The sequence below is a fragment of the Lampetra planeri genome, chromosome 4, assembly GCF_965212315.1.
Source record: "Lampetra planeri chromosome 4, kcLamPlan1.2.h2, whole genome shotgun sequence".
Taxonomy (NCBI): domain Eukaryota; kingdom Metazoa; phylum Chordata; class Hyperoartia; order Petromyzontiformes; family Petromyzontidae; genus Lampetra; species Lampetra planeri.
In genome coordinates, this window is record NC_136110.1 from 14,195,857 (window position 1) to 14,221,085 (window position 25,229).

General features: G+C 48.0%; 1 protein-coding gene across 2 annotated transcripts in view; it reads right to left on the minus strand.

The window, feature by feature from the left end:
* The window catches only part of LOC144717727 (protein Shroom3-like), a 71,870-nt gene that overhangs the window by 3,883 nt on the left and 42,758 nt on the right, over positions 1-25,229 (minus strand). The window contains exons 2-9 of one of the 2 annotated variants that reach the window (XM_078593319.1): positions 21,252-21,377; positions 15,210-18,270; positions 12,413-12,510; positions 10,054-10,914; positions 8,470-8,705; positions 4,779-5,082; positions 3,260-3,446; positions 354-626 (exon numbers count right to left, since the gene is read on the minus strand). In XM_078593319.1, the coding sequence (XP_078449445.1) occupies positions 354-626; positions 3,260-3,446; positions 4,779-5,082; positions 8,470-8,705; positions 10,054-10,914; positions 12,413-12,510; positions 15,210-18,270; positions 21,252-21,377 (5,146 nt within the window). Of the gene's footprint in view, positions 1-353; positions 627-3,259; positions 3,450-4,778; positions 5,083-8,469; positions 8,706-10,053; positions 10,915-12,412; positions 12,511-15,209; positions 18,271-21,251; positions 21,378-25,229 lie in introns of both variants that reach the window. The other variant, XM_078593318.1, reaches the window with a different exon arrangement.

The window sequence follows — 25,229 nt, forward strand, 5'->3', positions numbered from 1 at the left end:
GTTGTAACAGTCAACACACAATCTCGACGCTGCCTGTTCGATCTTACGGCAAGGTGTTTGAAAGAATGATGCACATTTCTTCAATCCCCCCCCACTGCATCTGTCCACCCAGAAGCATAAACGGGTTCAACCAGAGTCAGTCGCCAGGTCACGTGTGGTGTGGTCAAGTGTGGATAATCCCACTCTATCAAAGACATCTGGCCAGTGTGAAAGAGTAGGCCAAAATACCCTCTAGAGGGACTCCTTCTTCCAGTGGTGGCGCGAACCAATAATTACGGAGCTGCGCCTTCAGCTCTTACCGCAAAGCGATGGCGACCAACCGTGGCACATATCGTGATATGTTTCCTACTCACCCTGCACTCAGGGTTCCCGTCAGACCCGAGTTCCTCCAGGGCGCTCTGGGTGCGCGCAAGTCTCCCGCATATGGACAGCAGCAGGGACACCAGCGTGTCCATGTCAGACATGAGCTGGGTGAACTTGTCCACTTCGCTCGGCCGGCAGCGCTGCTGGACGGCCGCCTCGACGGCACGGGTGAGGGAGCGTGCGCTGCCCACTCGCTCTGCCAGCTGCGCCCGCTCGATTTTCAGGCGCTCGAGCTGCCGCTCCACACAGCGCAGCAGCTCCTCCTGTAGCCACACACACACACGCACACACACACACGCACACACACACACGCACGCACACACACGCACACACGCACACACACGCACACACGCACACGCACGCACACACGCACACGCACGCACACACACGCACACACACGCACGCACGGGAGATTGCTGTCACTTCACAAGATGTTGGAGGGCACATACAGGTGCTTAATTTCATCTGGAACAGTCCCGAGCAGTCCAATGCAGAAATTATTTTGGCACACTCCATCCATCTTGCCTTATTTTTTTTAAAATGTATGCAGTATCATATGATTATAGTAATATAGGCTACAGTAATATGTTATTAATACAGATAGGCATACCCTGTGCTCCTGTGGTAGTGCCTTTTGCCGATAACCATTACTTCAAGTCAGCCTAGCAGCATGATCGAAAATATCGCGTGAGAAATTAAGCCCGAGGCATATCGACGTATTGTGCCGGCATGGTGTCACGGGAGGTAAAATGGACTTGCAATCCAGAGATTGCCGCTTTGATCTATCGGCATGGCATTTGAAACGATGGGCAAGTTTCTTAACTCACCCTGCGTCTGTTCACCCAACAGTTAGTCGATTGGCAGGTTGCACGTCGTGGGGTAAAGTGTGGCTACTCACACCTGTTCCAAGACAGCCTCGCTAACATGGAAGGGTCGGCCAAAATAACCTCGACAGATGCGTTCCGGTAATCCCTCGAGAGGAGGCCTTTTCAGCAGTGGCGTGAGCGAGAAATTGCAGGGCTGCACCTGTATGTTAACCTTGTACACCCAAACATGGGCATGTAAAGGGCGTGCTGCTGCAGACTAACCATACCATTCTTATTGGGGAGAAGGGCCACGGCATTTCAGCCCATGACCAAATCACACGGAATGCGCCCGATCCCATCAGACCTCAGAAGCAAAGTGGGATTGAGCCTGGAAAATGCTCGTGTGGGTGACCACCATACATTAAACTGGTGCGGTAGGCAATGTGGACAGTAGAGGGCAGTGCAGAAGAAATCATGTCAAATAACCCAACTGCCTGCATGGCGTAGCGTTTTAGGAAAGATAATTAAATAATGCCAATTATTTACCGACTTCAGCCCCGCTGAGTCTGAAAATTCTGTTGAACTAAAAACTAAAACATTTTTATTTCACCAGGTAAGGCCCACTGAGCTATACAGCTACTTTTCAAAAGCTACCTGGCCACAAATGCTAGCTCAACGAAGTGGCTTATCATGTGGAAATGTATAGCAGTCCCCAAATCATCTTAAGTGTTGTCACTTTATTACCCAGGGCTCACGAGGCACCTTCATTGTGACACACTCGACCGTCATGTCGTGTTTAAGGACCCAATCATCATGGAAAACATGTACATAATATTATAGATAAAAGGGAAATTTGTTCGAAATGTTAAGCATACTTCCCAACATGCAACAAACTTCAAATTAGGCATGTGGTTAGCTTCCAGACTGTACACAATGCAAAAAGTATAAAAATTTATTTTTGTATTTTGGGGGGGGGGCGCAATATTGCATATATTTTGTACGGCAAGTGAGCGGTGACGTCACATCTGTGATGTCACCCGCATGCGGCAGCGTCACGCAGTGTGCCTGCTGACATCACGCATCCCACCCTCCGCGTAGGCCGTGTATTAATCCAAGACAAGAATCCAAGTCTCGGGCGAAGCTGGGTAGTAAAGCTAGTATATAATTGACAGGGTGTTTCAAAACACAACTGACGTGCTTGCGTTTGGAGATGGAATTCCTTTCCAGCTCAGACCCCGCCTGCTTTCCCTTCGCCACATAAATAACCTCTTGTTGTAACAGCTATCTCGCTGGTTCAGCAGTTCCACTGCTGGATTCTTTTTTACGCCTGAGGACGTCCGCTTGTGTTGCGATCGAAACGTCGTGATTTTTTTTTCTACCTACGTGACTATACCGAAAGAACCAAAGAGTAATTATGTAATAGATCAGTAATCAGCCACTTAGTATGTGACTCACCTGTAAGGAATTGCAATGTGTGTTGTGTATTACTGAATAATACGCTTCCAGGCTGCGCTGAGTCTATAGCTATCACAGCGATTAAAATTATTTGAATTATTAATTTGAATTGATTCTCTAACTAGTCTTGGCCAGTAATAATTAGTTCTGCATAACACTTCAACGTTATCAAAATCAATGGAATGTCCTTGTTGGCAAGCATGCTCTGCCACTGCTGACAGCTGTGTTTAGGATAATTTAATGTTCCTTTGGTGTTCTTTTAGTCTTACGTCCCATCTGTCCATTATAACGAAACGTCGTACTCAAATTGTAAATGTTATGGATTCACTCTTCAACACACCGGTGGGCTAATGTAGTGAAATATGTATTTTGTCAACGTGACACATTTTTTACTAATTGGCCATGTTGGGTGGTGGAGGGTTGCGACACATTTATAAATAACGCGATCTAACCCAAAAACCTTCATTATGAATAATACTGGTCGCGAAAGTCTACGTGTTAAACTGAATTTTCCTCATATGCTTTACGTATTCATATTCGCAGAATTAATATTCATGCCATTCTATAGGAACTTATCCCGGTGAACATTAAAAGTTTAATGGAGTCAGAAAGAATGCTTTGCAATGTGGCGCAACCTTCATGTTGGTGATGTCCACGTCTGCTGCCTGGCTGGGAGGGGGGTTGTCATTGTCCCCAGCGCTGTTTTGGGGGCCCTCCTTGCAACACGTCTGCTCTGCAGGGACAGCTTTTGGCGTGGAGGTGTCGCAGGGCTGTGGAGATGCGCTGGACGCTCTGCTCGGGCTTGCACGATCGTACACCAGTCTGCTGGGAGACGAAATGCTCAGTGCCCTCCACAGGTTGCAGCAGAAACTAAGAGATGGAGACCACACGTTGTGAAACCCGTGTGCAATGCCGCTCCCTCCGCCTATCCCTCACTCTGATTTGTTGCAATCGCACACGCAGCGCAGACATCCAAATCCCCACGTATACTCCTCCTGAGAGAATGCCACTAGGCGTGCGAGGTGAACGTCTAACCACACGTTACTCGGATAGCTCCCATTGGCACGGTGTGCTGTACTCATGTGACACCCGCCAATCGGTCGCCACGAAACGACGCTGCGGCGGCACACCTGGAACTCGTTTGTGATGTTGCCCCGTGTGTTTACAGGGAAGGGAGTTACAATGAAAAGTCTCAGGACAACGACATCTCAAGCTGCGAGTCCTATACTCCCCGGTGTACACCCAGACCACGTAACACAGGAGGAGAGGCACCACCACGGCAGTGTCGCTTCGTCTCCTCTGCAGAGATGCGTGGGACGGATAATGCGCTCGGGAGCCTGCCAGGCCAGAGCAAGGCTCCCCAAGTACAGGGAGAATATCGGCCATTCTCATCGAGGCCAATGCTATGGTGAGGCCCTTTGCTCTACAATGTCATGGGAGTGGAGGCTTCAATGCCACTCCTACTCTCTCACAGAGATACGATATAGAGGACAGACACCTGTAATCAGCTGATAGTGGTAAAATCTTTTTTTTTTATCTAAACTTTTAATTATCCTCTTCGTGCAAATAGCTGTCTTGCCTTCTCTCATCATGTATATATTACACATTATATCGCACTTTTTGTTGCTGGTCTGCTTGGCATCTTGGGTTTTTAAGGCCTGTTCTCAGTAACCCCAATCCAATCTAACAATAGGTCTGTGTGGTGACCAATGACAAGTATTATAGCAAGAATCTCCGATAAGCATGGTTGGCTACGAACAGTGCGAAAGAAGTTCTACATATATACAAATAATCACCTCACTGAGCCTCAAGACTTGCAAAAAGAAATTTGATTCATAAATGAGAAGTACGTTTCACTTTCGGAACAGTAGTGCAGTGGTTTGCACACTGCGCAATGAAACCTAGCTAAATCAGTAGCGAGTTTTATCCAAACCGGTCCTCCCTCACCACCATCTCCAACACATACTGATCAACGTGGTGAAGTATGATCAAACAAATCCCATGACTGGCACGTCATGGGGAGCCCTTTGTTCAGCAGGGATTTGAGAGCGGTGCTCAAAAGGGATGAAATTAATCTTGTTTTCCTGTGTGAGTGCAACGTGAACGAGTGCTACACGTGTCTGAAGTGAGCAGTGCGCTTGATGGCGGTCCTACGTTTGTGGGGGGGGGCGGTGATTGTCCTCCTCCTCCCACTCCTCCTCCTCCTCCAGTGCTTCCTCCATCTCTGGGAAGAACTCCTCCATCATGTGTGCAGCAGCGTGTGCCTGGTGCTCGGGCAGCAGGAGGTCGGGAAATCCAACCCCTGGCTCAACTTCGGCCATGGCTTTCATGACAGCCACCAGCAGCTCCCTGGCAAGTCGCTCATCCACATCCGGCACCGGCCTAGGTCTCCTCTTCCTGGGCCGCTGTTGTGGATGTCCGGCGATCGGAGTGAGCAGGGCAGGCTGACCACGTTCTCCTGCAACAAAGCGGTAAAAGAGATCTGATTAGGAAAGGCGGATATCACCCCATGGCAATGGTAACAAATGGCATCTATAAAATCGTGTTTTTAGAGAAAGGGATTGTTATAGGATGGGTTCTGAGTTAAAAACCCATGGAATAACATTCGGAATGAATGGGCCCATTGGTGACCTGTGACTTTCCGATTACGAGCCCTATACTCTTATCAGAATCTTTATTTACACTGGACGAATCGGATGGGCTATGAAGCTCTTTTTTATAGACGTCTAGTAGGGGTAGATCAAAAAGTTAGAAAAACAAACAATATAAAAACTGATATGAGTTCAAAGTATAGTCTGTTCTGCTATAACGCTGCGTGTTTTTATTACGCGAATTGGATATAATGCGATTAATGTATTAGGGAACAGATTTTTTATAACGCGGATGTGAATTGGACATAACACCATTGAGTGGACAGAATTACGTCGCGCGAATAGGCATAAGCGGATGTATGGCTGCGTAGCATCGCACAAGGCGCGATGCTCGTGAATGCTTCTAGATGCTACCCACGCTTCTTTGTTCAGCCTGCATATGCATCTCACATGTTATCGCAGACTGTGCTTTACCAAATATACTGTGTAAGACACTGTAATTATAAAAGAACACGTACAAATCAACAATAATATAACAAATTATCAAGATAAATGTTAGTCATGTTGGTGTTTTCGAAAACTTACTACCCGTCACTGTTACATTACAATTGAATCAAAGGGTATTATAACGCCATTTTTCGATAACGCTCTGTTCTTCAGGAATGCAACGACCGCGTTATTGGAGAAGAAACTGTACGAAAGGTAAGAAAGTCATGAAAACAAATAAAGTGTATAAGTACAAGAGAATAGGTTTCCCCTTTTTTCTGGCAACAAAACCAGAGGACGCCAAAAAGTATTTTGGCGTCTTCTGGTCTAACACCGTTTGAGACACCTTCTCACCAAGCTGCTTGGCGATGGTCTTGTAGCCCATTCCAGCCTTGTGTAGGTCTACAATCTTGTCCCTGACATCCTTGGAGAGCTCTTTGGTCTTGGCCATGGTGGAGAGTTTGGAATCTGATTGATTGATTGATTCCTTCTGTGAACAGGTGTCTTTTATACAGGTAACAAGCTGAGATTAGGATCACTCCCTTTAAGAGTGTGCTCCTAATCTCAGCTCGTTACCTGTATAAAATACACCTGGGAGCCAGAAATCTTTCTGATTGAGAGGGGGTCAAATTCTTATTTCCCTCATTAAAATGCAAATCAATCTATAACATTTTTGACATGCGTTTTTCTGGATTTTTTTGTTGTTATTCTGTCTCTTACTGTTCAAATAAACCTACCATTAAAATTATAGACTGATAATTTTTTTGTCAGTGGGCAAACGTACAAAATCAGCAGGGGATCAAATACTTTTTTCCCTCACTGTATGTCAGTGATAGGGGTTCTTAATGATTTCAATATGATTTAGTAGAATTAAAGTGCCTGGTTTTAACGCCTGTGTAGTGACATCGGGGATGTCACTGTATGGTGCCGGCCCGAGAGGGCCGTGGCGGGCAATGGCCCTACATCGCGGATAGCACCGGGTGGGTTGCTGTGTGAGGCCGGCTCTAGCACAGCACGGCGTGCGATGCACCGTCATCGCGTACACCCCGTAGGTGGGTGTAGTTAGTACCAGCCCTAGCGGGGCTTGGTGAGCGCTGGGATAGCGCGGGCACCACGCATAGCATGTAGTGCGGGCTCCCACCAGGGGGAGCGGGAGAGTGTCGGCCCAGGGGCAGGGTTGCCCCGGGCCATGGCACTCTGGTTGACCCCGTAGACACGTGATCTGGAGTGTCCACAGAGAAGGCCCCAGGTGGGGGGGCTAGGGGGTGATCACGTGTCCGGTGGAAAGCTCTCGAGAGGGATCGAGAGGGAGCTAGAACGCTTGAGAAGGCGGGCTGGGCCAAGGGCGGAGCGGCCCCGACCAGGGGGGATATAAGGTGGGTCCCTGGGAGGAACAGGGGTTCTTTGTTCTACAAGCTGGAAGCTCCACGTCTACAAGCTGGAAGCTCTACGAGGCATCAACACGTGGTCGGGGACCCGAGTGAGGGTCTGACCCTTCGTCGCTGTAACTCCTACGGATAGAGTAGTTAGCTGGGTGGTCACCACCCTAGGCTGTATCTGGTGAAGGGGCAGTTACCCCTTTGTGTTAACGGGTTGATGTTACAATAAAAGTGTTGCCTCTAAAGAACAACGTCTGCGACTCAGTTGGACTCACTACACCTGTGCCGAGGGCTGAACCCCTTGTGCACAGAGAGATGCACCTCCCCGAGCGCCAACGAGCCACACTCTGCCCTTGTGCTCAATCACTTCCCAGCTGGGCCACATTGCGTAGGACGAGCGAGTGGTGCGCACGCCGTCTTTGCATAGACTGAAATGACAGAGCGAATCTCGTGCGGTTTTCGCGGCGGCCTGAGCTGCCTCATTCAGATGAACAACGTTTCAATTGTCTTTATTACAAAAGCAAATTACACCCCATCCAGTTCAACTGACAAACACATCTGGATTTGATCTCATTCTGCATGAATGCAAAGGTTAGCAAAATACAAACACCTATGACAAATCAATATAAATATTGGATATGGAACCCAGAAGGTCGCAATTCCTCCTCTGATGGTTTATTCCTCCGAGCCGCTCCTTTGAGCTTCTCCTGTGATTCGGTGACATGGAGAAAGAACCCAGCATTGCTGTAGCGGCATTGTCATATACGTCACCCATCACTTCGGCACCAACAAATGCCTAAGCTCTATGGCACTATATAGGGATATTTGGCCAACACAGTTAATGATTCAAATTTCTTGGATTATTCCTCTGACATCCTGGATCTTGTCCTGATGATGTTTGGTACAGTGCCACGAAACGCTGTATATCTACTTTTTGTTTTTTCTGTAAAGTCACGTAGGTAAAAAACAAAATAAATTAAAATAAAAAAATGAAAACAACTAAATTAAATCACTTCATTTTTTCATTTTCATTTATTTAGTTTTTACCTATGTGACTTTACCGAAAAAACCAAAAAGTATGGATCCTTGCAGTCACGAAAACTTCAAATTTAGAAGCTGTATACCTAATTGATACATTAATTCGTGAAAATTGTTCTTCAACATACTGGTGCGAGCTGAACACTACAGGACAATACATGTATTTGGCTGTGTCAGGTTGTGGAGGGTACTTAATGACATACATTTGGTCAGATCACTATGTGGCCTCAACCAAAAAAAAGTATGAATCAATTCAATGAGTGTTTATACGATGTGGTAGGAAACCGAAAAAAAATCCGAAGAAAACCCACACGCCATCGGACAGAGAACGGGGAGAACATAAACACGCACCTGGCACCGCGTCGTGCGTGGCCTCGGGGACGTGTTGACAGACGGCTGACTCCCCCTGCTTGGTTGCCCCTTGCGGCTCCTTCATGGGGGTCCTAGTGCGGACAGCGGAGTCGCCGACCCCCACTTCCACAGCTCCCTCACTGGGGGGCACGGAGGAGGCAGGGTGACTGGGCGCAGGGGAGCAGACGCCAGTTTGGGACCGGCCAGTTTGCTCCCCAAAGGAAGAGGCGTTCTCCCTGAAAGACAAAGTACATTGAACCGCACGTGAATGCTTTTGCTAAGGCGACCCTTGGTTTCAGAATTACATGTTCAAACATCGTGCATGTGTACGCATATTAATGTACAGCTCGTTTGTCAATCCACTGCTGGATGAGGGCCTCTGTACACCATGCGGGCTGTGAGGGTTAGCTGACCCTACTTCACCGCAGGGTGGTGAAGGAGCTTTGGCTGCACTGCTCTCCACTGCACAATGGTTACTACACCCATCCAAGCGCTATTCAGGCCTAAACTTGCTTAGCTTCCAAGTCTCAAAGAACCAGGCACGTTCCAAGAACTTTGGTCACAGGCCAAAAACAATGAAGTGAACAGAAATCAAATTTAAATCGTCAAAATGTGGAAATTTACATAACTCTGTAAAATGTGCATCGGCCTTCCTTGAATAAAAAAAGTGACTTCCACATATGAAGAGGCAGTCAGTGCTCCTGTCATGTTTACAGCCCTAAGCGAGTAGTATAATTCCTCATTACTATGGCAGGGGACGAGTCTATCCATAACACAACCATTTTGACTTCCCTACAAAGTTGTACTAATTTTATCGACCCTGGAGGGATGATGGGCCGAGTCAACCCCAAACTAGAAATTAAATTCGTAAGCTTCTGACTGCAAGCCGCTCACTCAACCACTGAGCCACCAGGCCAGAGGAGGTGTTGAATGAGGTCTGCTCATTAACAGCCATCCTCATCATTTTACTTAAAAATTGTGCTTTTTACACCGATTCTCAAAGGAATTAACAGATTCATTAATGAAATATGCACGATTACAAACTATAATTTCATACCAGTTTTTAATTAACGACATCTATAAGCGACACTGGTGAACCAATCCACACAACCAATGGTCAGAACTGCTGCCAAAACCGCTGCCCAAGCCTCCGGGTGTGACAGCTCTGGGCTCCACCGGGGACATTCCAGTTAGAAACTGAGGACCATTAGACATCGCGTAAGCATTCATCACCTCATGCAGTCCAGCGATTATCCATGCAGCGCAAAAACATGAGCTTAGTAATACTGCATATAACACAACTACTGCCTACATAGCAATATGAATAAGATTGTAAATGTTAGCCTCGCTCGTACATCTGAATAACAACTCTGCTGATATAGGTCTTGGTGCACTCTGCATGTTGTCTTCCTGTAACCCACACAGCCACAACAATAGTGCACGAGTGAGAAAATTACCCTGGAATCGTTTTCTCAGCAGTGGAGTATCTGTGGCTTAAGTTATCTTATGGTAAATGATGCAGCTGAAAACGATGAAGGCACTCGTGTGGCATATGGGCAGTGTTGTGGACAATGCAGCACTCACAGAGATATGTGCAGAGAACCGGGAAGCTGTGGTACGGGTGGGGGGAATGCCCTCCCCACATCCATGAAAACATCATCGTCACCGTCCTCATTCTGGGAAGATGGTGTAAATGGAGAGTCTGGATTTTGAGATAACAAGATGCGAGTCTGAGAACTCCCCCCAGACGATGAGGAAGCGCTCGTGTTTTGAGACTTTAAGATCTCCGATTGCACTTGACCATGTTTAACTGCTGGCCTCCAGCCCAGGCTTTCTGGATGAGGGAGTGGAGGCCGAGGTGGAGGTGAAGGGTTCATCAGCTCTGCCTCCTCCATGAGGCTGTCCATAGGACCTGCAGCTACTGCCGATTCCGTCGGTTCTAAATCTTTAGCATCTGGACGAGCAATGTGCCCCTCTGATCTTGCGTGGCTTTTATGGCCTTCGTGTTCCACCAGCAAAACCTTGGCTTCATTTTCGAAATCCCCACGGCTCGTTTCGTCTTCAAATGCTGATAGTGACCTCGCTGGGCTCTTCTGTCCGAGGGGGGCAGCTTCTGCAACAGCAGTCGGTAAGTGATCCTGCTGAGTCTTGATTCTTGCCCTCTCTTTCGCTCTAGAAAGGACCTGGCTTGCTACTGAATTCCCGCCATCATTCCACAATGAATTACAGCTCTCCGAGCCTATGGAAGTCATGTCTGGAAATGTCCTCTCATCTCCGTGATGTTCCGGCAGCTGCTTGGACCATCGCGGGTTGTGGACACCGAAGGATCGAGCATGATCCCCGACACCTCTCGGTTGTGAGCTCCATTCGCCCTTTTCAGTGCTGCTGCTGGTGCCGCTTTGCCTGGTCCCCGAAGGCACTGGATACATTCCGAATTCCTTTTCTCTGCGTTATGTGAGAGGATGAGATGTTTGGCAGAAACAGGTGAATAAGACAGCATCGAAACACCCGAAAATATAACACGTGCAAGACACGTTAAACCAAAAAGTTTTCGTGTAAGTTTAAATCGTGTGTAGGTATGTTGAACTTCTTTCGCACCGTACATAGCCAACCGTGCTAATCAGAGGTGCAGGGGAAGGACAACAAAAACACGTCCACAGTGAATTACAATTTGAGGATGTATGAGTGTCCTGTGCTTTACATTTTAAGGTCAATTATGAAAATGATTTAATTATTTATCATCCAATGTCAATTTACATTGGTGCAGTGACAAAACTAGCCTAAGCCACCAGTGATCCAAGGGAAAAGTTGCTCTGTGAGAGTCGAGATTATGTGCCCAGCACAATCATCATCTGGCTCCGGTTCACCAACTGTGCTATGTGGATCGGCATTCCTTCACTGCAGTCGAAATTACAGCCACTGACGGACATTCCGACAGAGGCACAGAACATTGGGAGTGAGGTCGCTCCACGATCCCAGAGGAAGACAAATGTGTGTCGATGGTCATGCACACAGAGCCAGTGCTGTTTGGGGGTCCTCACTGCAACTCGTTCTACACAGGCACATTAACATGCCACACTGCCTTGATATGGCTCTTGCACATTACGGATTTTCATCGCAGATAAGAAAACAAAGGTAGTGGTGGTGGTCACTCTATGAATTAACCACTTAGTGCAGGGGAGAGGGACACTGCGCATTGGGGTCTAGAGATCCCCTCGCCAGGCTGCACCAATATATAAAAATAAATTACTGCAACGACAACACCACCGGACCACCAGTTGTGCGAGCGATGTATCAATTAAGGACATTTTTGTGGAAGTGCAGTTTCCCTCTTGCTTGAATATAAAAAAGAGGCACCACTGATGATCTACTCCGCGTCTCTACATGAGAGAGATGAGGCCAATGTTCTTCAAACTCCGAACTACGTGTTTAACATACAACGTCAAACAAGTGTGTGGCAGTACAGACATCATCAGAACACCCGAGCGAGCATGAGAAACTCATAACACAGCAAGAAACTTCACTGTAGCCGTCATGGGGCGGTGACGTGGCCCAGCGTGCACAGCTTGCTGTAGAGGTTGGCGGTACGAGCCAAGCGGCCGCCCTCGTTAGTATTACGGGTGGATTAACAAATCAATCCCACGGACCGTATGCTTCACAGTGGACGTTTTAGATATTCCCAAATAACTTAAGCCACACAGCAACAACGCCCCCTACTGCCAGTCTAATTGCCCACTAGTTGGCCGGTGCTGTGTTTACCTCACGCCAAACAGGGGACAGCTGCTACTGGGGGGTCTCATTGGCTATACTGCTGCAGGGCGGTCGAGAAGTCATGCATGGGAGGCGCGGTGTTAGAAAGAACCGATGATGATCATATATCACATGCCATCGTGAAACTGAAGTCCAAGAGTCATTTATCAAAAAAGGGATTCCTTGAGGTTACCTAGCTGGGATGGGCCCATGTTGCGTTTCATGCCCTCGGGAGGCCGGCACGAGCATGCAGCTAAATTTGGTGACACCAAGTTCCCCATCCGTCGGCTCCTGCATGACAGACCCAGCATGAGACAAGAGCAGAAAAAATACATGGCAGGGGCACTCGGCACAACACGGGTCTCAGCACAGAGCACGCGATTTTTTGCATCACACACAGCACAAAGCGTTCAACGCGCAGCACAACAGCACACGGCCAGAAACACGCATTGGCACGTCGAAAGGTTACACATATGAAATGTCTGCGTGGGCACGTGCGCAGTTGTGCGTAGTAGAGACACAGCCAAGCTAAAGACCACCGCAAGGCCTGTTCCCTAGCAAAACATTCCTAGTGGCATTCCCTGCGCCTGCCGCTTGCACCTGCGCACACTTACTGCCGCTTGATGCAGGCCGGCGAGTGCTACAAGCAAGCGCTGCAGCTGTGCTATTGACTGGCTCGCCTGCTGAAGCCACTTGTGGACATTTGTTTTCCTCCAGCGTATATGTGTGCATTTTCTTTAATTCACACTTGGTACTCAAATTAGTACCTGGTGAGGTGAGTAAACATCGCCACTCGGGAGATAAAGGCGGCCAGGCCTGGTGCTGGCAACCCACCGCCTTATGTGCCGTGCCAGCCTTCATAGGTGCTCACTAACAGCACTTGCCCCAAAAATCTGATGAGGCTATACGGGGGATATTTGTCTTTGTGTGTATGTCTGTGTGCGAGTGCCTGCATCCCTGTGTTTGGTATATGTTTGTGTCTCATGTAATTTAGAGAAGTGCCCTTATTATTAACGGGATAATGTTTACATATTTTGTAAAATAAATGTACTCATTCTGCAATTCACCGACACATGCCTTTTCACCACTGACATAATAATTTCAACTTATAATGCACGGCCGCACAGTAGAGAGAGGAGACGGCAGTCGTAAGCCAGGGTAGGGATCCTCCTCGACGGCCACAGGAAGGGCAGTTTCATAAGATTTGTGCGATCCAACAACCCTCGCTGCCTCCACAGGGCGGGAATACAGGCAACGTTGCACCACTATTGCCTGGCTAAAGTTGCCGAAATGCAAAAACCTCCTCATGATTTGGATTCTTTTCAGGGTTTTATATTTGTAAGCAGTTCATGAGCATAAAGGTAGAGGAGAATGTTAAAATTCTAATGAAGGGAAATTGCAAAAAAAAGAATTGTGATATTAAAATGAATTTCAACAAAAAATATCGGTCAATGAAAACACCAAACTAAAACTACAAGACAGCACCCAGACTTGCAGCAGCAGCCGCAACCACCCTTGAGTCAGAGTTTAAAGCCGAGTGTGCAACTTTTCTCAAACTATATGCATGTCTAGAATACCTGAATGGCACCACAAGTTTTATGGCTACAAATAAACTTGATAGCAATTGTGCACCTTCAAATGAAATGAAAATGCACACTAAATTTAGTTAAAATGTTTATAACCGTTCAATAATGGGTCAATGAGACTTGCATTATGCCTAATAAAGTGCTTCTAATGTTTGCACAACGTTAGGTGGGGGGGGGCAAGAGTCTGCGTGGGAGGCCACCAGTGTGGGCACTGGAAACAGAGCGGTGGCCCCGCGGAGCTCCTTATACTCGCTGGGGGGCGACGCGTCCACCCACACGAACGTCCACCCGGACGAGCGTCCACCCACACGAATATCCACCCAGACGAGCGTCCACCCACACGAATGTCCACCCCGACGTGCATCCGGCGATTACATCAGCCTCTTAGGAGCAGTGAGGCGGTGGTTTGAGTCCATTCGCCACTTGAGCAAAGGGAATCGTATCAAATGTCCCTTCACTTCATTTGGGCAAACCCAACAGAGTTTGTTTCAATACTGAGACAGGATAAGTGTAGACCATTCTCGGCCTGGCAAGAGGGAGCACTGGACGGTGCTGGGAAAGAGAAGCCAAATGCAGTCATAGCAGTTCTGTGCCCTGGGGCCACAACTTACAGCACTCTTTCTATCTCACAACATCAGTCACCTAGTGCATGTGGAAAATCAGAGACTCTCTCTCCTGTGTTGCGACTGCAGCTATGGACACCAAACCGTTGGGCATAAAACTGAACACTCCCCTAAATATGACATTTGGCTGAGGGAGTAGGCGAGTTGAAATGACTAAATCACTTCCAAGTGCATCTCAAATAGTTGTTCTTCATGGACCAAGTGAAATAAGATTCCTCACAGCAGCACAATTGCGGTAAAATGTAAAGCATGCGATCGCAAGTGTACACATAATGTGTCGCTGCGATTGCTGTGGCCTCATCAAGCGGTCAGTGCAAGTCAAAAGTTCGCAAGTGGCGCTGTCACTGCATGACAACAGCTGGGGGGCTCTCCAATGGGGGGCTCTCGAAGGCCCCCCCCCCCCACTTGAGGGCCCTCAAGAGACATTCCCATCTCTGTGAAGCCACCTGCCATGAAGTGCGTCTCGATGATTCTAAAGAGCCGATTGCTGCAATTGCGCCGGAGTCAGCAGTGGCATGAGAGACTCTTTCAAGTGAGCCGCAGCTGTCCCACACACTGCGTGGAATCCCAGTCATGCCGCAGGCCATCGCGGTAGCTTGCAATGAGCAAAGAAAATAAAACTGCGTAGAAAAAAAAACACGCAGGTACTGTCTCACCATCCTGTCCCTGTTAATCTTTTCCCAAATGTCAAATTCATGCTGGAATGCAGCCTACCACATGGTTGACCCCGAAAACAAAACCAGTGGTGAACTCGAGCCTTGCTTGCGCTTCCCCAACTCACCAGATGCATGATGCGGTCGGATGGCGAGGACCGGGAGCGGACGTGCACGGGGTGGCTGGGTCGTTCCAGCAGATCTTCTGCCGAGGGAAACTTGTCAGCCTTCCTGTTGGAGTTGGACGCGGTCATCAATTCCCCACGAGGACGAGGATGATGAGCTTTATGCTGATAGAAATAAAGTGAATCGGAGAAGCGTGATGGTTTGCTGGAGAGATTCTGCACTCCATCTTCCCTGCTATTGAGCTCCCTCAGGGCAGAGTGGTTCAAGTTCATTTCAGACATTGACATTTGCTGTGCAGTGGGTCTGTACAAGGGGCTGGGAGTGGAGTCACTTCCACTGTGGCTGCCCGACTCCAGATTGTTCGATGAATTCCTGTATTCATACGAGTTTGGCTGGTGCGTTAAGAATCTGCGAGTAGTTTCGCAAGGCGGTGCACTGAGAGGGTGAGCCTCCTTGGTAGTGGGCTTCCTCCCCGTCTTCCTCTCCATGAAGGCGGCCAGGGCGTTGTGCTGCTGTTCGCGGAGTGGCGGCCGGGAGAGCGCTGGTCTGTGTTGAAGTGCGCTGCTGCCTCCCCCGTGCTCGTGCTCCGGCCTCTTCCTGTGATCCACGCAGCTACTCCACTCATTGTCGGGATCCGTGCACGGTGCATCGATTCTGCGTACGGGTGCCAGGGCGAGTCGGGCAATCTCGTGCAGCTTCTCAGGCTCAGAGTATGAGCGTTTCTTCATCTCTGCACTCAGCTGCTTCTGGGCGTACGGATGGAACGCACGTGCACTTGTCTCCATGTCCAGTGTTTGTGGTGGCGCTGGCTTCTCCAGGCTCATTTGCTGAACCGGATGCTCCATCTTTTTGGGTTTTGGATGCGGAGTTTGTCCTGAGCTTGGAACGTGATTCCATCTAGTGGTCTTATTACAACCAGAAAAATTTGAAAGAAGCGGAGCCTGCACAGGTTTAAAGTTAAGGTCTTTGCGACTAAATGAGGTTGCTGATAATACCTTGGACTGTGCTGCCTTAATGCTCTGACTGTAAGAGCTCGTGAATGCCTCATCGCTGGCGGAAGGAATATTATTGTCTTCCCTATTGCCTTCTTTATCAATCAGCTCCACACTTCTGCTTCGGACTCCAGACAGATTCGCCTTTTGTGCCATCTCCATCGCAGCACCACCAGCCACGGCACCATGAGAATTCCTGGAATGCATATGCAGCGGTGATGGATATTTAATCGGCGATGCAAGATTATAAATAACTGCATCACTGACAGATGCGTTGCTGTAGCCCTTCGATAACAAGTGCAACATCGGGGTTTTTTCAGCACTGATGACATCTTCAGAAGAAAATGACCTCTGATTGAAAGAACCGGAACTACCAGAAAACGAGTCATCGTGCTCTTTCCAGCTTGCGTGCGCCTGCCTGTGGCCAGTTTCCAGATCTCTGCTGCTCACAGAGCTGTTGAGCTCCGAGCTGCTCTTGCTCCTGGTCCTGTCGACAGTCTTGTGCCGGGGGTGTGGGGCAGCAGCAGAGTGCGGAGTGGACGGCTCCACCGAGCGCCGACAGTAGCTGCCATCTTCTTGGCCCCTGAGCCTGTAGGCCCGGAACTGCTGCTCTGCGGGAGTGGCACATGGCCAGGCGTCTCCCGCTAGGTCCGTACGGGCCCTGCCAGCCAGCTTGCCAGGCTCGGGCACCTGCTGTGCCGTCATGCAGAAAAACCTCTCCGAATGCGCAGAGCCGAAAGCGGACTCCGCACAATCTGACCGATAGTTCACATCATTTACACTCGTCTCACTGGCCTCTCTAGTGTGCATCGAGTTCTCATAATGGAAAGGAGAGTCTGGTCCCCAATTTTCAGCGCGTCGGAGCTGTACAAAATCATTAGGTCCAATTCTGCTCATATCATTGGGTGAATGAACCCGAACGATGTTGTAAACATTGGCTGTTAGTCCAAGCGTTCCGGCCACGTCGCCGCTTCCCAGTAAACTATCAGCCGGCAGTGGCGCTGCGTTGTTGCTGTGTGATGACTTGTAGTTGCCGTTATGATCTTCTTGATGCAAAAAAGCGGCCGAAACCCCACCACTTACGATGCCTTCATTTCCAACGCACGTCCCCCCATGTCCAGCCTGTTGCCTGTTTTCCTTGTAAACGCCATTCTGTGAAACTTGTATCGCATTGTCCTCCGGTGCACACATATCCACGCGCGGAGTGTGGAACGTTTTTCTGGAGGGTCTGGCCGGTACCGCAGGCTTCGGTTTGCCGCTTCCCAGTCGGTGATCCGCTGCGTGCGCCATCACCTTCTGCTGCGCATGTGCGGCCTTACTGTCCGTGCGCTGCACATATCGGCTCTCCGTGTCCGGCTCCCCGCCGTGGGTACCGACGGGACTCACGTCCACGTCAGCGAACAACGGCCTGTTGGGCTGCACGGGCCCTGAAACGACGCGGTGGATCTGGTGCGACCACACAGCTAGCGTGGCCGGCTGTGCCGTGCCGCACAGTGGGGAGCCCCGGTCCAGGTGCCGCTTCAACCTGAGGCTGTCCCTTCGTGCCGGTGGCACCGGGGGCGACGACGCGGCCGCCTTCTGCCACCTGTTCGCTGCGGAGTGGCTCGCGAGGTCCGAGGTGGCGCTCACGCGTCGCAGGGTCCGCTCGCGGGCCGCCAGCTCGCCCGTGGGCGGCCCCTCCGGCTGGCGGGTGCAGTCCTCCCACGTGGGCGAGGACTGCGAAGGGCCCAGGAGATTTTCCGCAGATGAAAAGTGGCGGCATCCCGCGACGGGACGTAGGCCGCCGGCACAGCCCCGGCACACCCGCAAGGCCGCCGGAAGTTTGTCGGCCCCGGCGTCCGCCCCCGGCTGCGGCGTGGAGAGGGAGCTGTAGGCCGAGTCGGTGCGGCTGCGGGGCGTCCACCGCGCGGGGGACGCAACGATTTGGTCGATGCTGCCCGTGGAATGCGCGAGCGGCAAGCGCTGGGCCAGGCCCTGGGGAGAGCCACCTTCGTTGCGCCAGCGCGAAGGGCTCCCTCTGTGGTTCGGTCCCTCGTACTGCTGGGTACTGGCCTCGCTGGAACACGACTCACTGCAGGGTGAGAGACAACAGATCAATTACGACCACAAACATTACTCATTATAAGCACCTCATTATTACCTCCAGTGGGTTAACCTATGATAAATGTATTACCACTGGGCTTATGACTGTTAACCGCTATATCACTGTCAAATCAAGTAATGTCATAAGTTAGTGTGGCACGGAAGGAATATAAGCATTGCCACAGTGGTATTAGGTTTTCCTAAAGTCAATGCAAATATTTTATATTTCACTCTCTTATTTATAAAATCTAAAGATAGCACCACTGTCTGATAAATTTAATAAAACGCGAGTTGAATTTACTTATAGATGTTCTTATAAATAGAACAAAGAATCTCATTTGTCCATAATTTGCTAAATTATTAAACTGGCTGCGAGATAAGACCTGTTTCAAGGTATTGCCTCGAAGTTTCAGGGTAAATTTTCCAGGTTTCCCAGAAGACTACTGGCGAGCACAAAACATTTACTGAAATTGTGCAAAAGTGTTTGCCAAGTTTACAGTTTTCAATATGGATGCTAAAATTGCAAAAACCTAAATATTAAGGGACATTTGTCAATGGTTATTTTTTCTTACAGAACCACGCACAGAAAACACGCATGGGCGGCCTACATAGGTCTCGTCATGCCTACGAGGGCAGCGTGGGCCGTGAGCCAGCCGACGGCGCTCTAAATATGACCTGGCTTCTCATATCGAGGTGAGCGCACGGTTTCTCAAATCTCCCACTGCGTCTGCCATCACTCTCGCATCTTCCCACAGGCTTCCCAACCCATTCCCAACATTCCCCCATTATCATCCCTTAGTTTACTCTAAGTTACTCCATGTTAGTTCACTCCGTGTTACTCCGTGCTGGTTCGGCTGTGGTGAATCCCTTCACTTAGAATTTTGGTCAGAGAGCAAGAGTGCATTTACGATTACCCGAACAAGCGGGTTTTGGTTTATGCTTGCAATGGTCTCAAATTTTGTCTGATGCAGAATCACATTTAATGTATAGAAAAGCTCCAAAGCGACCAGCTGAATTCACGAGACTCATTAATTAGTGAACATCATAAATTAGTGAATAGGGGTATTTCGTTGCACATGTCACCCTACGCTGAGTTTTCCCATTGTCCACAGGTGCTTGCCAGGCTGTGGCTGCTGGAGCTCAGCGTTGATGACTTTACAAAATGGCACGTGGCGGAGATGTGGCGGAGATGTCTCCACAGAGGTCGCGCGCCCTCATGCACTCTCTCTCTTGTCTACCATGGGCAACTGCCATTTCCATGGCAACTACCATTGAAACCATAATTGGAATGTAGAAAAAGCTGTGTTTTGCTTAGATATCAACAAACAGATGCTGCTTAATTAAATATTAATGGATTACTTACACTTAATATCGTCCATTGACATATTACCAGAGGTGGGACAAAGTCATTGTTATGCAAGTCCAAGTCGAGTCGCAAGTCATCAAATTCATGACTCGAGTCTGACTCGAGTCCAAGTCACATGACTCGAGTCCACATCTCATAGGTGGGACAAAGTCATTGTTATGCAAGTCCAAGTCGAGTCGCAAGTCATCAAATTCATGACTCGAGTCTGACTCGAGTCCAAGTCACATGACTCGAGTCCACACCTCTGCATATTACCCAAAAACCCGCAAACCACCATGCATTTCTGCTGTGTTCAATGTGAGTTGTGGTCCCACACTGTTCACGTACGTCTTGCCTTTTACTTTAAGCCACCCAGTTGCATCTGTTTAATAGTACACATGTTGTTGATGAGAATGAAGTTGAAACCACTTCAAGGTGTGCCTGTTTTAAAAACTGTGACTAGGAAACATTGGTCCAGAAAACCTGTTCATTGAGGGGCTTGACAAAGTTTCATCCCGCTCAAGAAACAGTCCTAAAATCTGTATTCTTTGGGTTTTTCGGTAAAGTCACGTATATAGGTTCAAAGAAAATAACAAAAAACAACAAACAAACACAAAACCTATCAACGTGACTTTACCAAAAGACCCAAAGAATATGAATTCCTGCAGTCACGAAAGCTTTAAGTCAAGATTTAGTCCTAAAATCGTTTATAATTCATCTGTTTGCAATCTGCCAAAGCAGTTCCCAGTGCATGTTGAATGCCTACTAATTGAATGCTGTGTAAACTGTGGAGCAAAATATTGCAAATTAAATCACCTTTGATCAATGTTCTTTTTGGATTTTTATCAAATTTAGCAGACATTCCAAATACAAAAGAGGCTCCTACACTTCGATCCCTGCTTCAACAACATGGGGGCACAATCCAGGATCACATGCACCGTCTTTCACCAATGCCATCACGTGTATACCGGGGCCACTCTGGGGACATCACACTGCCCCACACGGTTAGAGCCACTGCTGGTACCACGAGGGACCATCCCAGGTTCGTAGGGACTATCCCAGTCAAAGGGATGTGCCTCTTGGAATGTGCGGCAGCACGCAAGGGGGACACTCTGGCCGAGAGCGGCACCTAGGGAGCAAAACTAAAAAAAAAATATTCTACCAGGTAAGGCCGACTGAGCTATGTAGCTCTTTATTAGATGCCATCTGGCCACAAATGATAGCTCAACAAAGTGGATTATCACGTGAAATGTATAGCAGCCAAATACTCTAAACACATGTTTCTAAATGTGGAGGGAAAAACCAGAGGACGTGGAGAAAAAGCCACGCGACCACGGAGAGAACATGCAAACTCCAAATATACAGGCGCCAGTGTCGGGATCAAACTCATGGCCTCCTGCATACCAGGCGAGGGAGTAAACATCTTGCCACTGCACGACCCTGGGACTGGAGAAAAACTGTGTGTGCAGAGGGTTGACCTGTGTGGTCTGTTCCTCAGGTTGGGCCTTGCTCTCAATCGACCAACTTCAATCCGCTGATGGCAAGCAATTTATATTTCCAGAGAAATTACATTTCTCTCTCCCTCTCGGTGTCTCATGTCTATGGGAGTGAGAGTGCCGGCTTGCCTGGAGTAGGAGTTGGAGTGCTGGTGGACGCGCAGAAGCCGAGACGTGGGGTGGCTGCTGCCTGCTTGCTCCGGCCATGGCCGGCCCACGTGCCACGAAACCGGTGTCGCCTCTGACTCGGCCCTCCTGTCAATAAACACGACGACGCTCCTTTCATTACCGGCCTGTTCTTCAAGGATCAAACCTCGCATCGTACAGCCACTTCTGATGCTGGAGCGACGTAGGCCGAGTGAAACATTCACACCCTGTGCATTGTCTTTGAATACTGCAGATCCATCGTAGAAAATGTTATATTCTATAGTTGTTTGAGTGTCTGGCTCAATTCTCACAATCTAACCACTGTCATACAAACCATTACGATTAAATACAAAATCAAGTTAGGTACATTTTTCGGAAAGAAATTATATTTATTGTTATAAGAAAAATCATATTTCTGTTGTCAGCACAGATCACAGCTGTAAATCATATGCACCAATTCATGTTACAACTCTATTTGGGTGCGACTGCACGTGTGTCACAGTAGAATAACGATGAAAATTTATTTTTTAATAAAGGCTGCAGAAACCTCAAACAAATAGGCCCATTCTAGAGTTTTCGTGACTGCAAGGATCCATACTCTTTGGTTCTTTCGGTAAAGTCATGTAGGAGAAAATAAAATAAAAATCACGATGTTTCGAGCGCAACACAAGCGTCTGTCATCAGGTGGGAACAACCACAGCGACAAAACAATCGCTGAAGTATGCCCAGTTTTACAGTCGGTCTTGCGCTCTTAAATAAGAGGCATTCAAACTTGGGCCGAATTTGTGCTCTGTAGAGCAGCTGTTACAATTGTCACAGGCTTCGGCACAGAAACTAAAACCAAGCTTCAAAACGGAGAATGCTTCTCCATTAAAGACGCCTCATGAACATGGGACAAAATAACATTTCTTCTCATTCAACGACAATCCCCTCTCAATAAGCTGTCAATAATAATCAGAAGCCATCGCTTGGACAGTCCGAGAGCAAATGTTGAAATCATCTTCTTCCTCACACTTGTCCGATATTGTTAACACGTGATTTGTGCAATAAGTTTTACATTCAAGCGGTTTCAGCTGACAAAAGAATACATTTTCCAAAAAAATAAAGGCGTGAAGATAAACGGTGAGAATGTTTACCATCTCAGATGCGCCTATAACATGGTCATTATAACAACAGGAAATTAACAAATGAAATGATTTCATAACAAGGCAAGACAAAGGTGATGTACAAGTTACGCTAATCAAAGAGAATCATTATTGGAGGGACTCGACTGGACAGCACAGCAGACGATGTGAACTTTGGACAGCTGTTGAAGGTGAATCGCAATCAAAATGATCAAATAAAGAGGCAAACGAGAGCAAGATGAAGGTGCTTTTGGAAAGAAAGAATTCGAGCATGAAACGTAAAGCAGCAATTGGGCGTCCAATAATTTTTGTAATCCAGGTCTCCATTGATAGAGAGAATTAGAGTCTCTGCAGGTTCTCGTACCTAATCATAAATTAAGCACTTTGACTACAGAAATGTACGTGATTATTATACTGTGAGGAAAGGATATCAGCATCACCCATGCACATCTAAAATGTCGGCTCTGTGATGAATTTACACTGGTCACGGCACGAGCTAATTTCTAAATCATTCTACAAGATTGTCCATAAGGGGCTGTCCATAAATGACGTCACGCGATTTTGGACGATTTTTTACCCCCCACCATCGTCACACGGCGTCACAAAAAGTCAGACCCCCCCTCACATGACGACACAAAGCTCTGCCCCCCCCCCCCCCCCAAAAAAATAAAAAAAATGCTTCAAATCGCTTTAAACTATTGTCATTGTAGTGCGTATTTAATGTGGCGCTGCACTCTGATGTTGTAGGAGAAAACATTAAAAAGTATATTTAATTAAGTAGAACGTGTTGTCTATATTTATTTAAAGTTGCGCATTTTGATGTGACGCCACATTTCTTAGACCCCCCTCTCGTCACACATCGTCACAAATGTCTGACCCCCCCCCCTCCTAGGTGCGTGACGTCATTTATGGATGGCCCCTAGAGGGTTTTTTTTGGGCAAGATCGCGTAAAGATATAAATGTGTCGTTAAAACCCGCCACCACCCGACACAGCCAACTAGTAAGGGTTGTCACGTAAACAGAACGTGACAATTTGTCACTAGTACAGCACTAGTGTATAGTAGTGTAATAGTGTAGTGTATAGTGTAGTGTGTAGTAGTGTAGTATAGAGTGTAGTGTATAGTAGTGTATTGTCGTGTCGTGTATAGTGTAGTATATAGTGTAGTGTATAGTTATATAGTATAGTGTAGTGTATAGTAGTGTAGTATACTAGTACAGCACGCCGGTGTGTTGGAGAGCCAAGCCACAACATTTACAATCTGAGTACGACGTTTCGCCAGTAATTACAACTTGCTTCATCAGGCGACAGCCAGATTTATGGGGAAGTCTGTTTCGTTCCTTATATCGAGGCGTAGATGTGGTGGCCACGCTTCTGCGCTCTTGCACAAAGTGGGGGGGGGGGATTACTGAGGCAACGTACATGATGCATGTGCAATATGCGAGCCCTTTGATCTTATCCTTCCTGTCTATTGTGTTAAAATAGCCATACCAACGGTAATCCCTATTAAAGCATGCTGCCCTTTATAGGAATGCATTTAAATAATGTGTTATTTGATGGTTCGCTTCCACGTAACACTAAGGCCATCTATCCCAAAATAAAAACCTCTATGGATGATATTGGTCGCGAAAGCCCGTGTTAAACTGACTCTACAACATTGGCCAAAACAATTACCACGCAACATGTCTTACAGATACAGCAGCAACTCCTCTCCGTAGAGATGCCGTTACGTTATGTAAAGAAAATCGCTGAAGGGAAACTACCGAAACAATACCGCGCAAACGAGACGCAGAGATCAGTGACGCCGCGCCTCGTGAATATTGTAGCCACGCCAGGAGCCGACACCACCACTCACTGCTGCTGCTGCAGGTGAAGGCCATGCGAGCCGATACCCGCATGGTCGTTCAAGTGTGCACGTCCCGATATCCCGGGGGCTTGTCGATAAAGCAACACAGCCTCAACTTGGTTACACGCGGGGAGTTTATTCGTGATAAAGATGTACTTTCTTTCATGGGCGGAACCTGCTAATTTATTACCTGCACTCTCCATATGGATTGTAATTTAACCTGTTATTATACATCGCAGGGAGCTGTCATTGTAGGCAGGTGGCTGAGGCAGCAGGGCAGGCGAAACAGGGCAGCCGCCTCCTTGAAGGGCGACGTTGAATCATGTTCATGCCCAGAGGCCGTGACACACGTGGGAAATCTGAGGCAATCATCGGCTGCAATTGTCACCGACAACTTTGGGAACTTGCAATGGCAATGGCACAGTGATGGATCTGCGGTTAGCCAATTAAAATAGGTCGTTGAAAAGTGAATGTCTAATGACCAATGATGGGTCCGCAGAGCACATGACCCAAAACAGTCACGTGATCTGTAATAGGATTGGAAAAGCACTCAGCCTTTGGCTATTATGCTAAAAATGAAGTCACCATCAAAATCAAACAAGCAAATGTGACTGTCAGGCAGTCGCACGGAGATAGACAACGGCCTACTGGTTTTGCTCTGATATAGGACAGTGTGGACGTGGGGACTCCACATGTGTTCCTAGAGGCAGACTTTGCAGCAGTGAGCATTGGTGACTGCTATAATCACGTGCTGAACTAAGTTTTCACACAAAATCAAGGTTTAAATTAAAATTAAGTTCTGCACATTACAAAATGTTATGTACAGGATAATGACATAACTTTTAAATATTAACCCCCTTTGTCAACCCACTGCTGGATGAAAGGTTGTTTGACCATACTTCACCACGCAGCCACATCAGGTAGGGTAAAGCGGAGAGGGGGCCCAGCCTCTGATGTTTGCAGAGGCTGGGAATCAAAGTCAAGTCTCCAGG